Raw genomic sequence first — 17,620 nt, 5'->3', positions numbered from 1 at the left:
AACCCCCCCCCCTCCGGGACGGTTAGGTTTAGGGTGCAATAAAGGGGGGGAGTTAGGGTTAGGCTCCCGTGGGGTGGAGGTTAGGGTTAGGCACTAGGGGGGGAGTTTAGGGTTAGGCACCACTAAAGGAGGGTTAGGGTGGGGGAGAGGGGTAGGGATAGGGTACTTACTTGCCCTGTCGGGACTTCATGCCCATTCCGAATCTGGGGTATGATTTTTTGTAATAACCTTTTTTCCATTGTAGTGCGCTGCTAGAAGAGCTGGGCCTCCTGCTGGTGTTTGCCTCCCAGGCTGAAAGTTGCCAGCCAGCAGGGACGTGCAGTCAGGGTAGGCAGGGGAGGCATAGCATTCCCTGTCATACTCCTGAGATTTGATATAGAAATTATTAGAATAATACAAAGAAGATATTTATAACTTATAAACATCCTCTTTGTTTATTATAATCATTTTTATAGTTAACACTCACCAGCTTTGTGGAGCTCCCTGGGACTACAGGGAGACCAGAGATGAGGCAGCAACAGCTCAGCCTTGCTTCTGTAAATCAGACACTGCTTGCAGAGCTGGGGGCAGGGCCACACCACAGGCAGTAAGCTACACAGAAAGAGAGCTAATAGAGACATGCCTCTGAGAATGTGTGTGTGGGGGGTGTAGACTGTAGGGCAGAGAGTCTATGATTTTCGTAAAAATAAAGCTTTCTATACCAAATATGTTTTTCTCAAATACTTACTGTGTGGTATTTCGCATAAGTGGTCTGGAAAAGGTTAACCACCGGATTATAAATACATACACAATATAGCCAGTAGGGGACAGAACTGAGCTGCCAAAATACACATTCTCCCAACTCATGTTAAGACATTTGACTCTATCTGGCAGGTGCTCTCTGGTCCATTGCACGGATTGAGCGCTGAGATTTAAACACACACATCAGACTTTATAGGAGAAGCTGCTGCCATTGGGCATGTGTTGCAGCTCTGTTCTTTCACCTATACTGCATACTGTGATCGCAGCTCTATTAAAATCTATATACTACTGCTATTATGGTCATGATTTGAGCTCCTCTCTGGGGTGCGGGTTTTCCGGGCAACTGCATTTCTCTTTGGAAGATACTCTATTAAAAAGTTCTGCAGCTGTTTTTGACAAAGTTACTGACAAGTTTCTTTACCTAGATTTTGTAGGGCCTTACCTGAGCAACCAGATATGGGGGATTCTGGCATCGAACAAGTCTTTCAACACATGGTTTGTCCACTTTAATGCACCAGTGCATCACCTAAATGAAATAGGAAGGGCTAGTAAACAAAAAGGCAACACTACTCCTGGAATCAGTATGAGTTCGAATCCCAGCAGCGGCACCCCGACAAAACAGCAGAGCCTGGCAGCGGAAGCCCGATAGCACTGGAAATCCAGATCGTCCTAAGGTAAGTATTTACCAACCTAACCCCCCTAACCCTCCTTAGGGGTGCCTAACCCTAACCTCCCCCCCTGTGACTAACCCTAACCCCCCCTTCCCCGCTGCCTAAACCTAAGTCCCCCGGGGGGGTGCCTAACTCTAACCTCCCTCCGGGGGTACCTAACCCTAACACTCCCTCCCCCTAGCCTAACCCTAACCCTCCCGGGGGTGTGCTCAACCCTAAGTACCCCCCGGGAGCCCTAAACCTAACCCTCCAGCCCCACAGCTGTCTGCTGTCGAAGGGATGCCGGGTGCCGTTCTCCCGGCGGCGGAAAAATGACAGGCGTCTAGATTTAGATGCCTGTCATTTAACCCTTGCCGGGATAATGCAGTTGGGAAGCCGGCTGTCGGGCTTACGTCAGCCGGCTTCCCGGTTGCATCCCCTACTCCCTTCCCCCCAACACACAAAAAAAAACCAGAACGCTAAGTAGTAAATTTATCACAGAGGCTCCAAAAAAAAAAACAAAAAAAAAAAACAAACATTACCATCTTACAGAATGGGATGCAGTCAGGAAGCCAACGGTTGAAATGCCGACCACCGGCTTCCCGACTGTCTAATCCCGGCAGGGGTCTAATGATAGGCGTCGAAATCCCGATGCCTATCATTATCCCTACGCCGGGAGCCCGACGCCCGGGATACCGAACAAAGGACAGCTGCGCGGGGGGAGGGGGGTTAGGTTAGGGGCTCCCAGTGGGGACTTAGGGATAGGCACTCCCCCGGGAGGCTTAGGGTCAGGCTAGGGGAAGGGGGATTAAAGTTAGGCACCCCCTAGGGAGGGTTAGGTTTAGGCTGCGGGGAAGGGGGGGTTTAGGTTTAGGCACTTACAGTGGGAGTTAGGGTTAGGCACTTGGGAGGGAGGTTAGGGTTAGGCACCCGTAAGGGAGTGTTAGGGTTAGGGGGGGAGAGGCTTAGTAATAGTAAAAAAAAAACTTACCTGTCCGGATCTTCTGTTGCCGGTCTTCCGGTGTCGGGATTTGAACCGCCGGACATACGTCCGGTGGTATTTCATACCGATCCCTTACAGAATTACTGCAATATTACTAATTATTACAAGGTTTACATGACAATGTTGTATAATTACATATAAGGAACTTTTTAATTCATTAATGGAAAACCTATCATAATATGTTTATTTTTTAAATCTTTAAATCAACCACAGTATGATTTAAAATAAACTACAATAGTTCCTTGGAACTTGTAGAAGCTGCTATTGTTATCACTGTCTATTAAACACTAAAGGGCCTATTTACCACAATCTGCATTTAAAATGCGCTTGTTGTGTGGTATTTTCGCCTAAATTCGCATTGTGAATTTAGGAAATATTACATTAAAATTTGCACGCATGGACAAAAATTGCGAGAAAACTAAGGCCCTCATTCAGAGACGGTCGGAGGATGCAAGCGGTCGCTCAGAAACTGGGCGGCCGCTTGCATCCTGACCGGCCGCCTCTGTTTCGGTCATTAGGCTGTGGGTCTACACCCACAGCTCTAACGATCGCTAGGGTGATGGTCGCGATGGTCATAGACCATCGCGACCATCGGGGCTTACGACAAGACCCTAGGGTAGGGTCTCACTTATCGTAAGCCCCGGAGAGCTTCTGGCTCTGTCAGAGCCGGAAGCTCTCCACTGACATCACTAGTGATGTCAGTGGGGCCTCCCCTAAACGGCAGGCGTTCCCATGGGAACGCCTCCGTTTGGGCTGCCACCCCCCGGCCCACCTTCCAAACGGGTCGAGCTGTCAATCAACATCGATAGCTCACCCCCTTTGAAAAGAGACCCGCTACGACCGGCGCTGTTGGTCGTAGCGGGTCTCACGCATGCGCACGAAGGAGCCGGCTCCCTCGTGCGCATGCGCACTGGAAAAACATTGAGGCGGCCGTGCGGTCGTAGACCGTACGGCCGCCTCTGAATGAAGCCCTAAGTCCCTACGAATTCCCTTCCCGCATTTCCCAGGAGATACCCTACCCTCCCTCTTTCCCGTTCAGCTTAATTAACCTCCATTCTGGTGAGCTCCTCAGTGACCAGGTCAGCTGATCTCTAGGTGCCTGCTCTGTGACCCGGACATTTGATTTGTGTAGTAAACTGAGATGTCGGCTGGAACTTCACTGCATCTAAGTTTACAAGATGACTACTTTTTTTTTTTTTTTTTTACTGTGATCAGCTTGTGGTTTATCAGACACACAGGCTGATCACAGAAGCCTACTCCGGGCTCTGCTCTCCATGTCAGCAGACAAGGAAGGCTGAGATGGAGTAGGTCAAACGGGTTGGTGAACCCTGCTTAACGGCATCTCCAGATAGTGGTATTATCACAGAGCTCCCTCCCAGTATTTTTATAATATCTTTTAGTAAATCTGAAACAGATCGCATTTCTCATTGCAAGTATAGGAAATGTGATCTGCTTGCTAAAAGAGTGCAAATTTAAGGGCTTTGAGCAGTTTTTTTTACAAAAGCTTCTCAAAAAACCCTTTGTCACATAATGCTAAAATAATGTGAAAAGGGTGTGAAAACATCAGTTTTTACATTATTTTAGTAATTGCTCGAAGTATGCCGGTATGCCACGATATGGCATACTAGCATTTCAAGCACTAGACTTTTTTTTCCCACAAGCAGTGCAGTGGCTCAGGTACGGCGTACTAATAGGAATTTGGCTGCCGGTACACAATACCAGGGCCGTAGCTAGGGTAGTGCGGCCGGTGCCATCGCACAGGGCACCACAGGTCAGGGGGCTCTGTTTGGGCCTGTCAAATTTCTGTCTATTATCATTCTTGCTTGTAGCTTCCTCTTATTTCATCCCCAGCATCTCCTGGCCTCTCCTATCTCTTCCCTGGCCCTTCCCCATGAAGCCATGGCCCTTTTTGGGTGCACTATGTCCTTTTGAAAAATGAGGGGGGCGCCAATGCTCTTTCTGGCACAGGGCACCAAAAAGTCTAGTTATGGCTGTGCAGCATAGCGGCCGTTTACTTTATGGCCGCCATAAAGCGGTCATTACTTGCAACAACCAGACTGCACTAGAAGTGGAGGTGCTGTCACACTGCCAAGTAGCATGGAATTGCTTGGTGGTGTGACAGCACCTCCGCTCCTACAGTTGTTCCACGGGGCAGGGCAAGCACTGCTAGGAACGTGTAGGGAACTTCATGATGCCAGATCATGCTCCAACAGACCTGGCGAGAAAAGGAACCTGGAGACTTGGTGCATTTGCATCCCTTGTTTGTTTCACTGCCCTCCTCGGATCCTGCCTCCTGCTCAAATAAACAGAGCGTCAGAGGCTGGTTGTTTCAAGCTAGGAATATTGGGTGGGGAGGGAGGGTTGTTAGTGACGCAGGGTGTGGGGGGGGATTTTGTAAGTGATGCAGGAAGTAGTGGGGGTGGTGGCTGTTAGTGATACTGGGAGTAGTGGAGGGGGGGTTGTTAGTGGTGCAGGGAGCAGTGGAGGGGGGTTTGCTAGTGATGCTTGGAGTAGTGGGGGTTGTTAGTGATGCTGGGAGTAGTGGGGAGATTAGTAGTGATGCTGGGAGTAGTGGGGGGTTGTTAGTGATGTGGTGGCTCCTGATTGGTTCGCAGACATCATCAGATTTTAAATGGCAGCGTGGTGTCGCTGTCTCTGCATGAATGTCTGCCAGGCAGGGCACTAAAAGATGTGCTCCTCTCATCATCTCATCTCTTATCATGAGACTGAGGCTGCTGAAGGGACACAATGGGGAGGTGAGAGGTTGCAGGGGGGACTTTACTGTGGGGCATAATGTTATAATGGGTATTACTATGTGGCATAATGTGTAAGGGGCATTAATACTGGGTGGCATAATTTGTACTACAAATTTTGTAGAGGGCATTACTGTGTGGCATCTCTTGTAAAGGGCATTACTGTGTCTGGCATAATTTGTATAAGAGGCATTACTGTGTGGAATAATGTGTTATAAAGGGCGCCAGGGGCGGATTGGGCCACCGGGAAATTTCCCGCTGGGCCGGTCCCATTGCCCCCTCTGCCAGGCTGACTTATCCCGCTTGCCGGGCTGGGCCACTCTTCCTACCAACCCGGGCTGATGATTTATACTTCTGACTGTCCCTGGCCGGTTGGTGTACCTCCGGGATTTGCGATCCACATAGTGGATTGCAAAACAAGAAGTTGTTACAGGCTACAGCTAGCAGGCACTTCCACATGCCGTTATCCTGGAGCAGCTCTGCAGCTAACCCACAATGATCCCGGCGGCCGGCGCGCTCTGCAAGTACCTGGTTTGGCTCTCCTAACATGCCGGGTCTCCTTGCTGGGAAACTGGGAAGATAGGTGGTAGTGGCAGTTAGTAACAGGGGAATAAGCAGAGGAGGACACACAGCTTCTAGCCCGGCCCAGGGAAGGGAGGTCCTGCCCAATGCCCATAGATGCAGATTACACACTCCCCAGCTCGACCAAGGGACACACACAGGCAGGTAACCAGGCTCTCACCCTCCATCAGTAGTGATACTATAGAAGGCGGTCTGTAGATGTGATGAGACCTCCCAATCCAGCCCACTTCCCAGAGCCAGCACTCACTAGGCAGGGGAATAATGAGGTTCAGCCCAGGAAGAAAGGCCTAGCAGTGACCAGAGCTGTCCCTGTTATTTATCACAGCTATAGTCAGTCTCTGGTCTGAGATTTCTATATTGCACATTCTTACACATATATGCACACCAGGGAAGGGGTTTTTAGTGGTAGAGCTTATTTCCCCTTCTTGCTGGGGACCTGGAAGTGACGTGAGTGAGGGCGGAAGTGCAGTTTATGCCCATGAAGGCCAGCTAAACAAGTAAGTTGTCCCCACTTAAACAAGAAAGTTGTCCCCATGCGGGCTCGCTGTGCTCGAGACACTTCAGGCTCGGTGGCTCTCTACGCTCGCCACATGATTTTCCATCCCAATTCGCCCCTGAAGGGCGCTACTACTGCATGGCATAATGTGTTATAAAGGGCACTACTATTGTGTGGCATAATGTATATAAGGGGTACTACGGTGTGGTACACTACACTGATGAAAAGGGGGCATGTATGAAGAACACACCCCCTTGTGAGTGGCCACTCCCCCTTTACGGACGGGCATTAGTGGAGACTTTGGGTCTCATTCAGACCCGGTCGCAAGTGCCAATTCACTCGCAACCGGGTCGATGGTCCCCACAGAGCATGCGCGCGACGGAGCCGGCTCCGTCGTGCGCATGCGCGAGACCCGGCTAGCGACAGGCACTCCGTTGCTAGGAGTCTCGTAGCAGACGGGGCAAGCTGTCGATGTTGAGTGATAACTCGCCCCGTTTGCTGGGCGGGCCAGGGGCGTGCCCGGCCAAACGGAGGCGTTCCAGTCGGAATGCTTGCCATTTGGGGGCGGCCCCACTGACATCATTGATGATGTAAGTGGGGAACTTCCTGCTCAAACAGAGCAGGAAGTTCCCTGGGGCTTACGAGAGCCCAAACCCAACCTTAGGGTCTGGTCGTAAGCCCCGATGGTCGTGATGGTGACGACCATCGCGACCATCACCCTTGTCGGTCGCTAGAGCTGTGGGCTAGCGATCGACCAGAAGGCTGCACTTAAAAAAGTAAGTGGCCGCCCTCATTCAGAGTGATCGCTTGCAGCAAGCGATCGACTCTGAATGAGGTCCTTAGTTTTCCATACCCCCACTGCAAAATTCCCACTTCGACCACTGATTTTAGAAATAAATGATTGCTGAATAGGCCATTATATCTATACAGCATTAGAAACCACTAAACTTTCAGGGTTTAACATTTTTAAAAAGTTTACCTTTTTTAACAACATTTGGATAATGCATTACACACCCATGGTATTACTATTTTTGTAAGTCGTAAGATAAGGATTTAGTTAAATAGGATAGTAGCTGTTGTCTGCCATATTCAAAGTATTACATTTTAGTAATGTGTATATATGTAGAATGCTCTCTACTTGCTTTAGTTAAGAAACATATATTTTGTGCAAACTTGGATAGTTGATGAAAATGAGTAAAGCAGGTAATTTGTGTCTGATACTGAGCCAGTTGTAAGTGAGCGTGTACAGTACCTCATTTTTTATGGTTCTTAAATGTTTCTTGAGTTCATCTAGTTCATCAGCTGCTTTCTCTGTCTTCTGCAGGATATCATGTAGGTATGACTTCTTGCTGGCTTCTTTCATGCTTTTAAATGCCTCATCATATTCATCACAACTCTCTAGTATACAAGAAGGAATGCAAGCAGAAGTAGAAAAAGTATTTCTTAAACACTCTGCATCACCTTTCAGTTTATTAATAGTCACTTAACACCTTAGCATGTGCAGAATGGTTTCCCCACGGCAATAATGTAGCGGTCACCGCCGAATTTGCACCCATGAAAGTTGTGCGTATGACATTCTAAAGGTGCAAGGAGAAGTTACCCCTCCCCTGGGCACTAATATGCTGATTCCCAAGAGAGCAGAGATTAGCTTCAGCAGAAGGGACTACTCATCAGTCCACCCTGACACACATTCTGCTCCGTTCTGCATGTGGGGGAGGCAAGTGCCATCTGGGGGGGGGGTAGTTCCCCTGGGGGTTCTGGGGGACACTATGGGTACTTATGCCACCTGGGGGGTGGTGGTAATGCTCCTGGGGCTCTTTGCCAGTGGTGGGTATCTTTGCCAGTGGTGGATCTACAATATTGCCACTGGGGGTAGGAGGTAGTGTTATAAGCAGGGTCGTAACTAGGGTGATGCGCCCGCACAGAGTGCACATGCCTTGTGGGCAGAACCGGCCGCCTCCACCCGCGATCACCCCATCTAATGTGCCTTTCCTCAACAGCAGCCACCCGCTGCAATGTATAATAGTTACTGTGTGTCTGGCTTCTTCACTGCCAGGCGCATCGCTACTACTACACATTACGGCGGGCAGCGCTGCTGCTGCCTGACCCCTGAGCTCCGCCCCCTCCCCGTCTGTGGAAGTGTCTTCACTGATTGGGAGAGACGTCATTACATCTCTCTCAGTCCAGTCCCACAGTGCCCTGCGCCAAGGAGCCATTCCTTTGGCGTTGGGGCTGGGCTGCAGCCCAGTCAGTGCAGAGAAGGCGGTACAGGCGGGGACTGCGGCTTCCCTTGGCATAATGTGTAAAAGCTCTGTGTGGCATAATGTGGGGGGGGGGTTGTTCCAATGTATGGCATAATGTGTAAGGGAGTTGGGGGGCGGGTTGTACTGTATGGCATAATGTGTAAGGGAGAGGGGGGGCGGGTTGTACTGTGTGGCATAATGTGTAAGGGAGAGGGGGGAGTTGTACTGTGTGGCATAATGTGTAAGGGAGAGGGGGGAGTTGTACTGTGTGGCATAATGTGTAAGGGAGAGGGGGGGAGTTGTACTGTGTGGCATAATGTGTAAGGGAGAGGCGGGGAGTTGTACTGTGTGGCATAATGTGTAAGGGAGAGGGGGGGAGTTGTATTGTGTTGCATAATGTGTAAGGGAGAGGGGTGGAATTGTATTGTGTGGCATAATGTGTAAGGGAGAGGAGTGGGGAGTTGTACTGTGTGGCATAATGTGTAGTGGAGGATACATTTGTATGGTGTGATGTAATGTGTAATGGGGGGAACTTGTAATGTGTGGCGTAATTTGCATGGGAGAGGGGGGGGGAGTTGTACTGTGTGGCATAATGTGTAGTGGGGGAGGAATTTGAACTGTGTGGCATAATGTGTAAAGGGGGAAATTTGTACTGTGTGGGCATAATGTGTAAGGGGCATTACTACTGGGTGGCATAATGTGTAAGGGGCACCACTACAGGGTTAGGCACTACAATTTAGTGTAATGTGTATAGGGGACACTACTACAGGTATGGAGTGTAAAGTAAATAAGGGGCACTACTGTGTGGCGTAATGTGAATTGGGGGTACTATAATGCAGCCACACCCTTTCCCTAGGAGACCATGCCATTTTGTTGGCCCGCGCGCCTGCTGCACACACTTTCCCTGTTTACCATGGGGGGGGGGGGGCACCGAAGCTTTTTCTGGCACAGGGCACCAAAATGTCTAGGTAAGGCTCTGGTTATAAGAGGGGATTATGGATACCGGAGAGGGAGAGGGGGATGCTAGATACCCCCTAGCCATATTTTTAGAATTCAAATTTTTTAAAACCTTTTTAAATATGTATTAAATTTAATTATATATTTTTTTAAAGAATGGACAAATGATGTGAATCTTATAGTGAAAAAAATTACCAGTTAAGTGGCTAAAAGTATGAGATCCTGGATTTGATTATGTGCCCCCTGCTGCAGTTTCTTTTTAAAGTGTGATTATATAAAAGACCTTGAATAAAGTGAAGATTGTAATAATTTGTTTAAAAATGGCTTCTACATAATGGCTTTTAAAACAGTTTCTAGATATCCCTATTATATGAAATGTTACAATCTAAGATGACCGAATCGAAAGTTAAAGAGAATATCACAGATTCTGAGGAAAAAGACATTCCAAAAATGAAATGATGCCACCAAAGGGATAACTTGTATTTAGCACTTGGCAGACAAGCTCTATAGCTAATGGATCAGTAGAATATAATGTATTCATGATGACATTCTGTGCCACGTTCTATATCTTCAGCTCTTCAGGAAAGTTATAACTTACAGTTTACTCAGATTTAGCTCAGAGCTATTCAGTACTGAAAATTGGTAAGTTGATTCCAACTTAATATGCTGCCTTGGCTGTTTATTTTTATATATTTTTAATAAATGATCACATTTGGAATTTTGTTTTAATGCCACAGATAGTTATTAATAAGCTTTAATAATACTATACATAAAAAAAATCCATTACCAAACATACTAAGCCTATGATTTAAACAAATCTAGGTTTAGTTCTAGGCACTTGTGGTAAGCTGCTAACAGGCCATACATTTCATATTATTCTGGAGTACAAAATATTTTATTGCTTAAATCACCTATAAATTTATTATACAATTTTACCAAAATACGGCTGACAAGTATAAAAAAAGAACAAAAACTATTGACATACTAATTGACAGGATGTAGTCAGCATTCCGGCTGGTCTAAACACCGGCATTGTGCGGGATGCCGATGGTCTAAATCCCGGCGCTGAAATCCCAACAGGTCGGGATCCCGGCACCAGTATCCCGACCATCGGCATCCTGAAGGTAAGTATCGGGGTATTAGGGGGAGGTTAGGGTTAGGTAGCGGGGTTAGGGTTAGGCATTAGGGGGGAGTGTTAGGATTAGGGTGCGGGGAGGGGGAGGTTAGGTTTAGGCATGGGGGGGAGGTTAGGTTTAGGCATCGGGGAGGTGGTGTTAGGTTTAGGGTGCGGGGAGGGGGAGGTTAGGCTTAGGCACAAGGGGGGAGGTTAGGCACCGGGGAGGGAGGGTTAGGGTAGGGGTTAGGAAAATACTTACCATGCATTCCTATGGGTGTCAGGATTCTGACTGTCGGGATGCCACTGTCGGTATTCTGACCAGCGGCATCCAGCTGGGATTTCATATCCAACCCCTAATTGACATCTCATTCATTAGAAATAGAAATGCACATAATTGAATATTTAATTTCAAATTGCTACAATTACTCAGACTAATGTAATAATCTATAAATAACTAGACAGATAAAACTAGACCATACCATCTTTCAATAAGTTATAATCTTCTTCAGAATTTTCTAATTCATTTTCCTTTTGCGACAGGAAAATTTGTAGAGTCTCATCTCCAATACCTGAGGAAATGAAAGAAGCAGGTGTAGTGAATATAATAGCCATGCTTGTCATCAATGATTAAATTCAACACAAATTGCATAATCAAGCCACCTGGGCTACTTACTTCACTTGGGAATTGGGCGGAACAGGATAGCAATGAGCGGTCTGCAGGAAACCTGGGAAAGTCACACAAGATTCGGGAGTCTCCCAGACATTCAGGGAGACTAGGGAAGTATGGCAATAGCCATAGGGAAGTAGGGCAATAGCATTTTGTTTGGCAAATGCAGAAAAGAACTATTCCATGATTTCACACGTGAAAGACTCTCTACCATATACAGGTAACAACTTTTACTGTGGGTGCGCACACATTTTTGCTGCCCAGTATGCTGGATTAGAATCTGGTAATCTAGTTTGCAGTAGACCTCACATTACTATTATTATCATCACTGTTCATTTGTAAGGGTCTACAGTGCTCTACAGTTCCATAGAGTGGGGGGTAATAACATACATAAAACAGGGACATAGAAGGTAGACACATTAAAAGCAGATGTGAACACACTGTAGGAGCAACCCGCTTATTAGTTTACATTCTAGAGAGAAAGTAGCAGAACTGACGAGAATCGAGTGTGTTTGAGAGTTGAGTCTGTAGGCTGGTGTAGTCTGATTAGTCATGTAAGGAGTACTACATTGAGCCTCACAAAACACTACATGGCCATAAGTATGTGTGCACCCCTTCTTCTTAGCCATTTCAGCCACATCCATTGCTAACAGATGCATAAAAACAAACATGCAGCCATGCAATCTTCATGGTCAAACATAAACAGTAGATCAAACTGAAGAGCTCAGTGACTTTCATTGGATGCCACCTTTCCAACAGGTCAGTTTGTAACATTTCTGACCTGCTATAGCTGCCCTGATCAAGTGTGAGTGCTGTTATTGTGAGGTGGAAGCCTCTAGGAGAAGAGGTAGAGCACAAACTCACAGAACATGATAGAGTGCTGCTCACACAGAGCAAAAATATCTCCTGTCTGCGGTTGCAACTCTCACTACTGACAATAGTCAGCATGACAATAAGCTTTCTAAACATGAACTGATCAGTTGATTTTATTATGGAGATGATTAATTTCACCCAAAAAAATAGAATTCACAACATACTAGACAGATAATATTGTGTAATGTAGCTCTATAATGAGAGAACTATACTCAGTGCTACAGTATCTAAATTAAATGTATCTAGCTGAGTTGAGCTGAGCTCAACAGTGTAAATGTGCACTGAATTTATAGCATACACCCCCTACACATGCCAAGAGGTTAAAAGCACTAGGCTGTGCCTTAACCCAGTTTCCGATTCCCTCCAAACACACTTTCATTGCAGTGTGCACTAATGGCAGATTTATACGGCACACCTCACAACTGCTGAGCAGATCAAGACAATACAGTTCCAGTTGTGACGGAGGAACCGAGATTTCGACTGTCAAATGGTTCGCCGATATGGATATAGCAACCAATTAGAAATTGACTTTCATTATATGAGTTAAACTAGAAAGAGAAAAGTTGAGTGCCGATTGGTTGCTTTTAGCTTTATTTACCATCTATAAACGATAGTAAACAACTGTCTTATCACCTAATCTCTTCCCACTGCCTTTTTCTGTCAGCATAAGTTTTGCAAGGAGTACGCTCTTACATTGTCTCCTATACAGTGCCCTGCAAGGCAAGCTGATTTAGCAGTCACTAGGACCTACCGGAGCTTAGCCAGACTGGCCCGCCCTCTGACATGCGCTACTGCACATTTGCGGTGTCTCTGCTCGTCTTTCCTTCCGGGCGTTCTATGAGTACGAACGGACCCAGGAAACTCATAGCCGCAGAGCCCTTACTAGATACTGCAAGTACACTGCATCACCATTGCTATAGTGGTGGGCAATAGTGATACCATCTGCCAGTGTATTTACAGCTATTACACCTGGCGCTCTACAATGCTACAATGCCCAGTAACACAGTAAGCTCCAGGCTGCTCATATATATATATATATATATATACACACAGTCAGGTGCATAAATATTGGGACATTGACAGAATTTTCATATTTTGGCCTCTATTCACCACCACAATGGCTTTGAAATGAAACAAACAAGATGTGATTTAACTGCAGACTTTCAGATTTAATTTGAGGGTAATTATATCCAAATCAGGTGAACGGTATAGGAATTACAACGGTTTCTATATGTGCCTCCCACTTTTTAAGGGGCCAAAAGTAATGGGACTATCAACTCAAAAGCTATTTCATGGACAGGTGTGAGCTATTCCCTCGTTATTTCATTATCAATTAAGCAGGTAAAAGGTCTGGAGTTGATTCTAGGTGTGACATTTGCATTTGGAATCAGTTGCTGTTGACTCTCAATATGAGATCCAAAGAGCTGTCACTATCAGTGAAGCAAGCCATCATTAGGCTGAAAAAACAAAACAAACCCATCAGAGAGATAGCAAAAACATTAGGTGTGGCCAAATCAACTGTTTGGAACATTCTTAAAAAGAAAGAACGCACCGGAGAGCTCAGCAACACCAAAAGACCCGGAAGACCATGGAAAACAACTGTGGTGGATGACAGAAGAATTATTTCCCTGGTGAAGAAAAACCCCTTCACAACAGTTGGCCAAATCAAGAACACTCTCCAGGAGGTAGGTGTATATGTGTCAAAGTCAACAATCAAGAGAAGACTTCACAAGAGTGAATATAGAGGGTTCACCACAAGATGTAAACCATTGGTGAGCCACAAAAACAGGAAGACCAGATTAGAGTTTGCCAAACAACATCTAAAAAAGCTATTACAGTTCTGGAACAACATCCTATGGACAGATGAGACGAAGATCAACTTGTACCAGAGTGATGGGAAGAGAAGAGTATGGAGAAGGAAAGGAACTGCTCATGGTCCAAAACATACCACCTCAGCAGTGAAGCATGGTGGTGGTAGTGTCATGGTGTGGGCATGTATGGCTGCCAATGGAACTGGTTCCCTTGTATTTATTGATGATGTGACTGCTGACAAAAGCAGCAGAATGAATTCTGAAGTGTTTCGGGCAATATTATATGCTCATATTCAGTCAAATGCTTCAGAACTCAGACGGCGCTTCACAGTGCAGATGGACAATGACCCGAAGCATACTGCAAAAGCAACCAAAGAGTTTTTTAAGGCTAAAAAGTGGAATGTTATGCAATGGCCAAGTCAATGCCCTGATCTGAATCCGATTGAGCATGCATTTCACTTGATGAAGACAAAACTGAAGGGAAAATGCCCCAAGAACAAGCAGGAACTGAAGACATTTGCAGTAGAGGCCTGGCAGAGCATCACCAGGGATGAAACCCAGCGTCTGGTGCTGTCTATGCGTTCCAGACTTCAGGCTGTAATTGCGTGCAAAGGATTTGCAACAAAGTATTAAAAAGTGAAAGTTAGATTTAGGATTGTTTAGTTTGTCCCATTACTTTTGGCCCCTTAAAAAGTGAGAGGCACATATAGAAACCGTTGTAATTCCTACACAGTTCACCTGATTTGGATGTAATTACCCTCAAATTAAATCTGAAAGTCTGCAGTTAAAGCACATCTTGTTTGTTTCATTTCAAAGCCATTGTGGTGGTGAATAGAGGCCAAAATATGAAAATTCTGTCAATGTCCCAATATTTATGCACCTGACTGTATATATATATATATATATATATATATATCTTCATACCGCTGCTACACCTGTGACATCCTGTGTCCTCTGCTACTTGTTGTTCTACCTGATTCAAAAAATTTAAGAACTGGTTAAGCTATACCATGTGTGGACTAACCACCACATGCACCAACAACTGCATTACATATTCAACACCACATGTACTTTGGGAAATATATTGCATCCTGGTATAGAAATCTGTCTGGAGGACTACTGTAACCTGCATGTCTGCTCGCACTTCACATTCCACTGACAGGTCATAGGCTCAGTGCTCAGATCTCCAGCATTGTGTTAAATCTATATACTGCCAATAGGTTATGTGGCCAGAGTGTTGTCACAGATTATCCTGCTAACAATAATGCATTGGGGGGTATGTACTAGTGGTAGTGTATGGGTATAATATAATTTTTAAGTTGCCACAAAGTTTCTGCAATAAGCTGACAAATTAAGTAGAATGCAGACTGGAGGGGAGAGTTGGGTAATTCACTATACGCATCTTGACAAGCAAGAGGATTGGAGTGACTGGTTTCAGCAATTTTCAGTGAATTCAGCACTCAGTAAGCCTGTACCCAAGAAGGACGAGCACACAGTCACTGAAAGGGACTAGGAGACAAAAGACAAGGATCCCTGATAGTGCTGGGGAGGAGCAAGAGGAAGCAGGGCCCTGCCTGTACATATTAACAGAAGGGGTGAACAGTAGGAGAGTGTCACTGAGCAGAAAATAGGTGGCAAGCACAATACTTGTCTAGCATATGGTTTCCTCTGTACCAAGGACATTTAAGAAAACACATTTATTAAGGATACAATTCATACAGTTGCTCACCCAACACAGCTTTCAGCCACTCCAAGATTGAAGTCTTTGTGATAAGCTTATTTAAAATATCTGAAACTATAATTTGAGCTTCCTTGTGTTTTTCTCCAAGAATATCAATGCTTTCTTGAGTTTTTGTTGCATCCCTCCTGGTGTTACAAAGTGTCTCAAGTACATGTCTGTTTAAACAAAACAAAACTTAAGTACACTGATTGCAAAGGAGATAAAAAAAAAACAAATGGTCTGACTGAGTCACACATAGGTTCAAATGCAGCCGCATCTAGCTACAGTAGGTTTGGCAAGCTGGTGATTCTACAAATGCATCTCGGACTTTCTCTCCATCCATGAAATGGCCTTTTCTAGGTGTCACCAGGCAGGGGCGTTTCTACAGAGGAGGGGGCCCGTGTGCAGTCTCCGACACGGGCCTCCTCCTCTCCGCCCGGCGGCTGGCAGTGCACTGAGCTGTGCGCAGCCAGCGCCGGAGTTATACACTCTGGGCACTAGAGTGTGCCTAGAGTCTATAGTGTATGCACAGGTCGCCGGGAAAATGGCTGCTGCGGCCATTTTCCCTGCACTGCGCATGCGACGGGAAAATGGCCGCCACGGCCATTTTCCAGTTGTTTTACAGCACCGGAACCCCGCGCCGATGTGGGACTCTGGAGAGGTAAGTAATATCGTGGGTGCAGGGTGTGCGGTGCGGGGCCCCCCTGGACCCAGGGGCCCGTGTTCCCCGCACACCCTGCACCCATTATAGATACGCCCCTGTCACTATGGCAACAACTGGATGTGTGCATGGAAGAAAACGGTGCAGCCAGAAATACACCATATTCTCGAATTGTGCGTATGCTGAGCTTATGCCTATTTCAGTCGTACTGTATCTCTTGCACAGAGCATAGGGTAGATGAAAGTGACGATCATGTGATTATAGTTGCACATGCATACAGAAAAATTGGGGTGGTGTGATCACATCAGGACGTGTGCAGCCACATTCTGACCTGCCTGTGACTCAGAATCAGGAAATAGGTCTCTAGTTTATGAAGATTAAGTCTACTAAAATATATATTAATTTAAACTATTGCCAGTCAGAATTTTCCAAACCATTGCATACATTAATATACCCCTAGTACCAGTAATAACAGTATACATTGGATTTGAGAGAGTGTCATGAGTTGCAAAGTTACATTGTGCAAATACACACAATAGCACTATACATGATGTACATAATTGTAAGCTTGATTATGGGCCCAGGCCCTGGGCATTGCTAGAGTCCATCCATTTCCAGAATTACAACAATGACTACAAGACAGAAATGTACCTTTGTATTACACAGCAATATAACATTCAGAATAATTCCTTATTGCAGTGGTTCCCAAACTTTTTTGAATTATGGCACCCTTGAGTATCAGAATTATTTTCACGGCACCCCTAAGCCAAAATTTGTTATTGAGAAATTCAGAAAAAAATGTAGTGAAGTAGTAACTTGAAGTATATTGTGCTGATCCTTAGGGTCAGTTATGTGGTAGTGGACAGGTTTGTGCTTCTGTTTGTACACATATTTACATTACATTGACCACAAAGAGTTTGATTTGGTGCAGAACCACCATCCTGAGGCACCCCTGCAAGTGTCACGAGGCACCTCAGGGTGCCGTGGCACACAGTTTGGGAACCACTGCCCTATTGAGTGTTGATAAGAAACTGAATAATAATAATTTTATTTATACAGCACTTTTCTCTAGCAGGACTCACAGTCACAAGCATCAAAGGCATAGCACAGCGGTGTAGTATTACAGCAAGAAGCAAACAAACTGAAAAGCAATGAACATAGGGCCTGATTCAGCAAGGAATGCAGATGTGAATGCAATAGCGATTCCGCATGCAGTCTCACTGCGATAGTATGCTAATCCATGCATTGTCAGCACAACATAAGGACGCCGCACTTTACCTTACACACATTCGTAATGTTTAGCAGGACTGCGAAAACATCGGTACAATCGAGTACCATCGCAGCCT

General features: G+C 45.9%; 1 protein-coding gene across 1 annotated transcript in view; it reads right to left on the bottom strand.

The window, feature by feature from the left end:
- The window catches only part of LOC148542122 (dynein axonemal heavy chain 5-like), a 356,598-nt gene that overhangs the window by 78,631 nt on the left and 260,347 nt on the right, over positions 1-17,620 (bottom strand). Inside the window, exons 74-77 of the mRNA XM_088471686.1 lie at positions 15,623-15,789; positions 11,022-11,111; positions 7,478-7,623; positions 1,184-1,267 (exon numbers count right to left, since the gene is read on the bottom strand). Coding sequence (XP_088327812.1) covers positions 1,184-1,267; positions 7,478-7,623; positions 11,022-11,111; positions 15,623-15,789 — 487 coding nt within the window. The remainder of the gene's footprint in view (positions 1-1,183; positions 1,268-7,477; positions 7,624-11,021; positions 11,112-15,622; positions 15,790-17,620) is intronic.

Source organism: Taudactylus pleione, unplaced genomic scaffold (genome assembly GCF_031769625.1).
Source record: "Taudactylus pleione unplaced genomic scaffold, aTauple2 ptg000015l, whole genome shotgun sequence".
Lineage (NCBI taxonomy): Eukaryota > Metazoa > Chordata > Amphibia > Anura > Myobatrachidae > Taudactylus > Taudactylus pleione.
The sequence above is the reverse complement of the archived record's forward strand: the minus strand, read 5'-3'. Positions and strand labels throughout refer to the sequence as shown.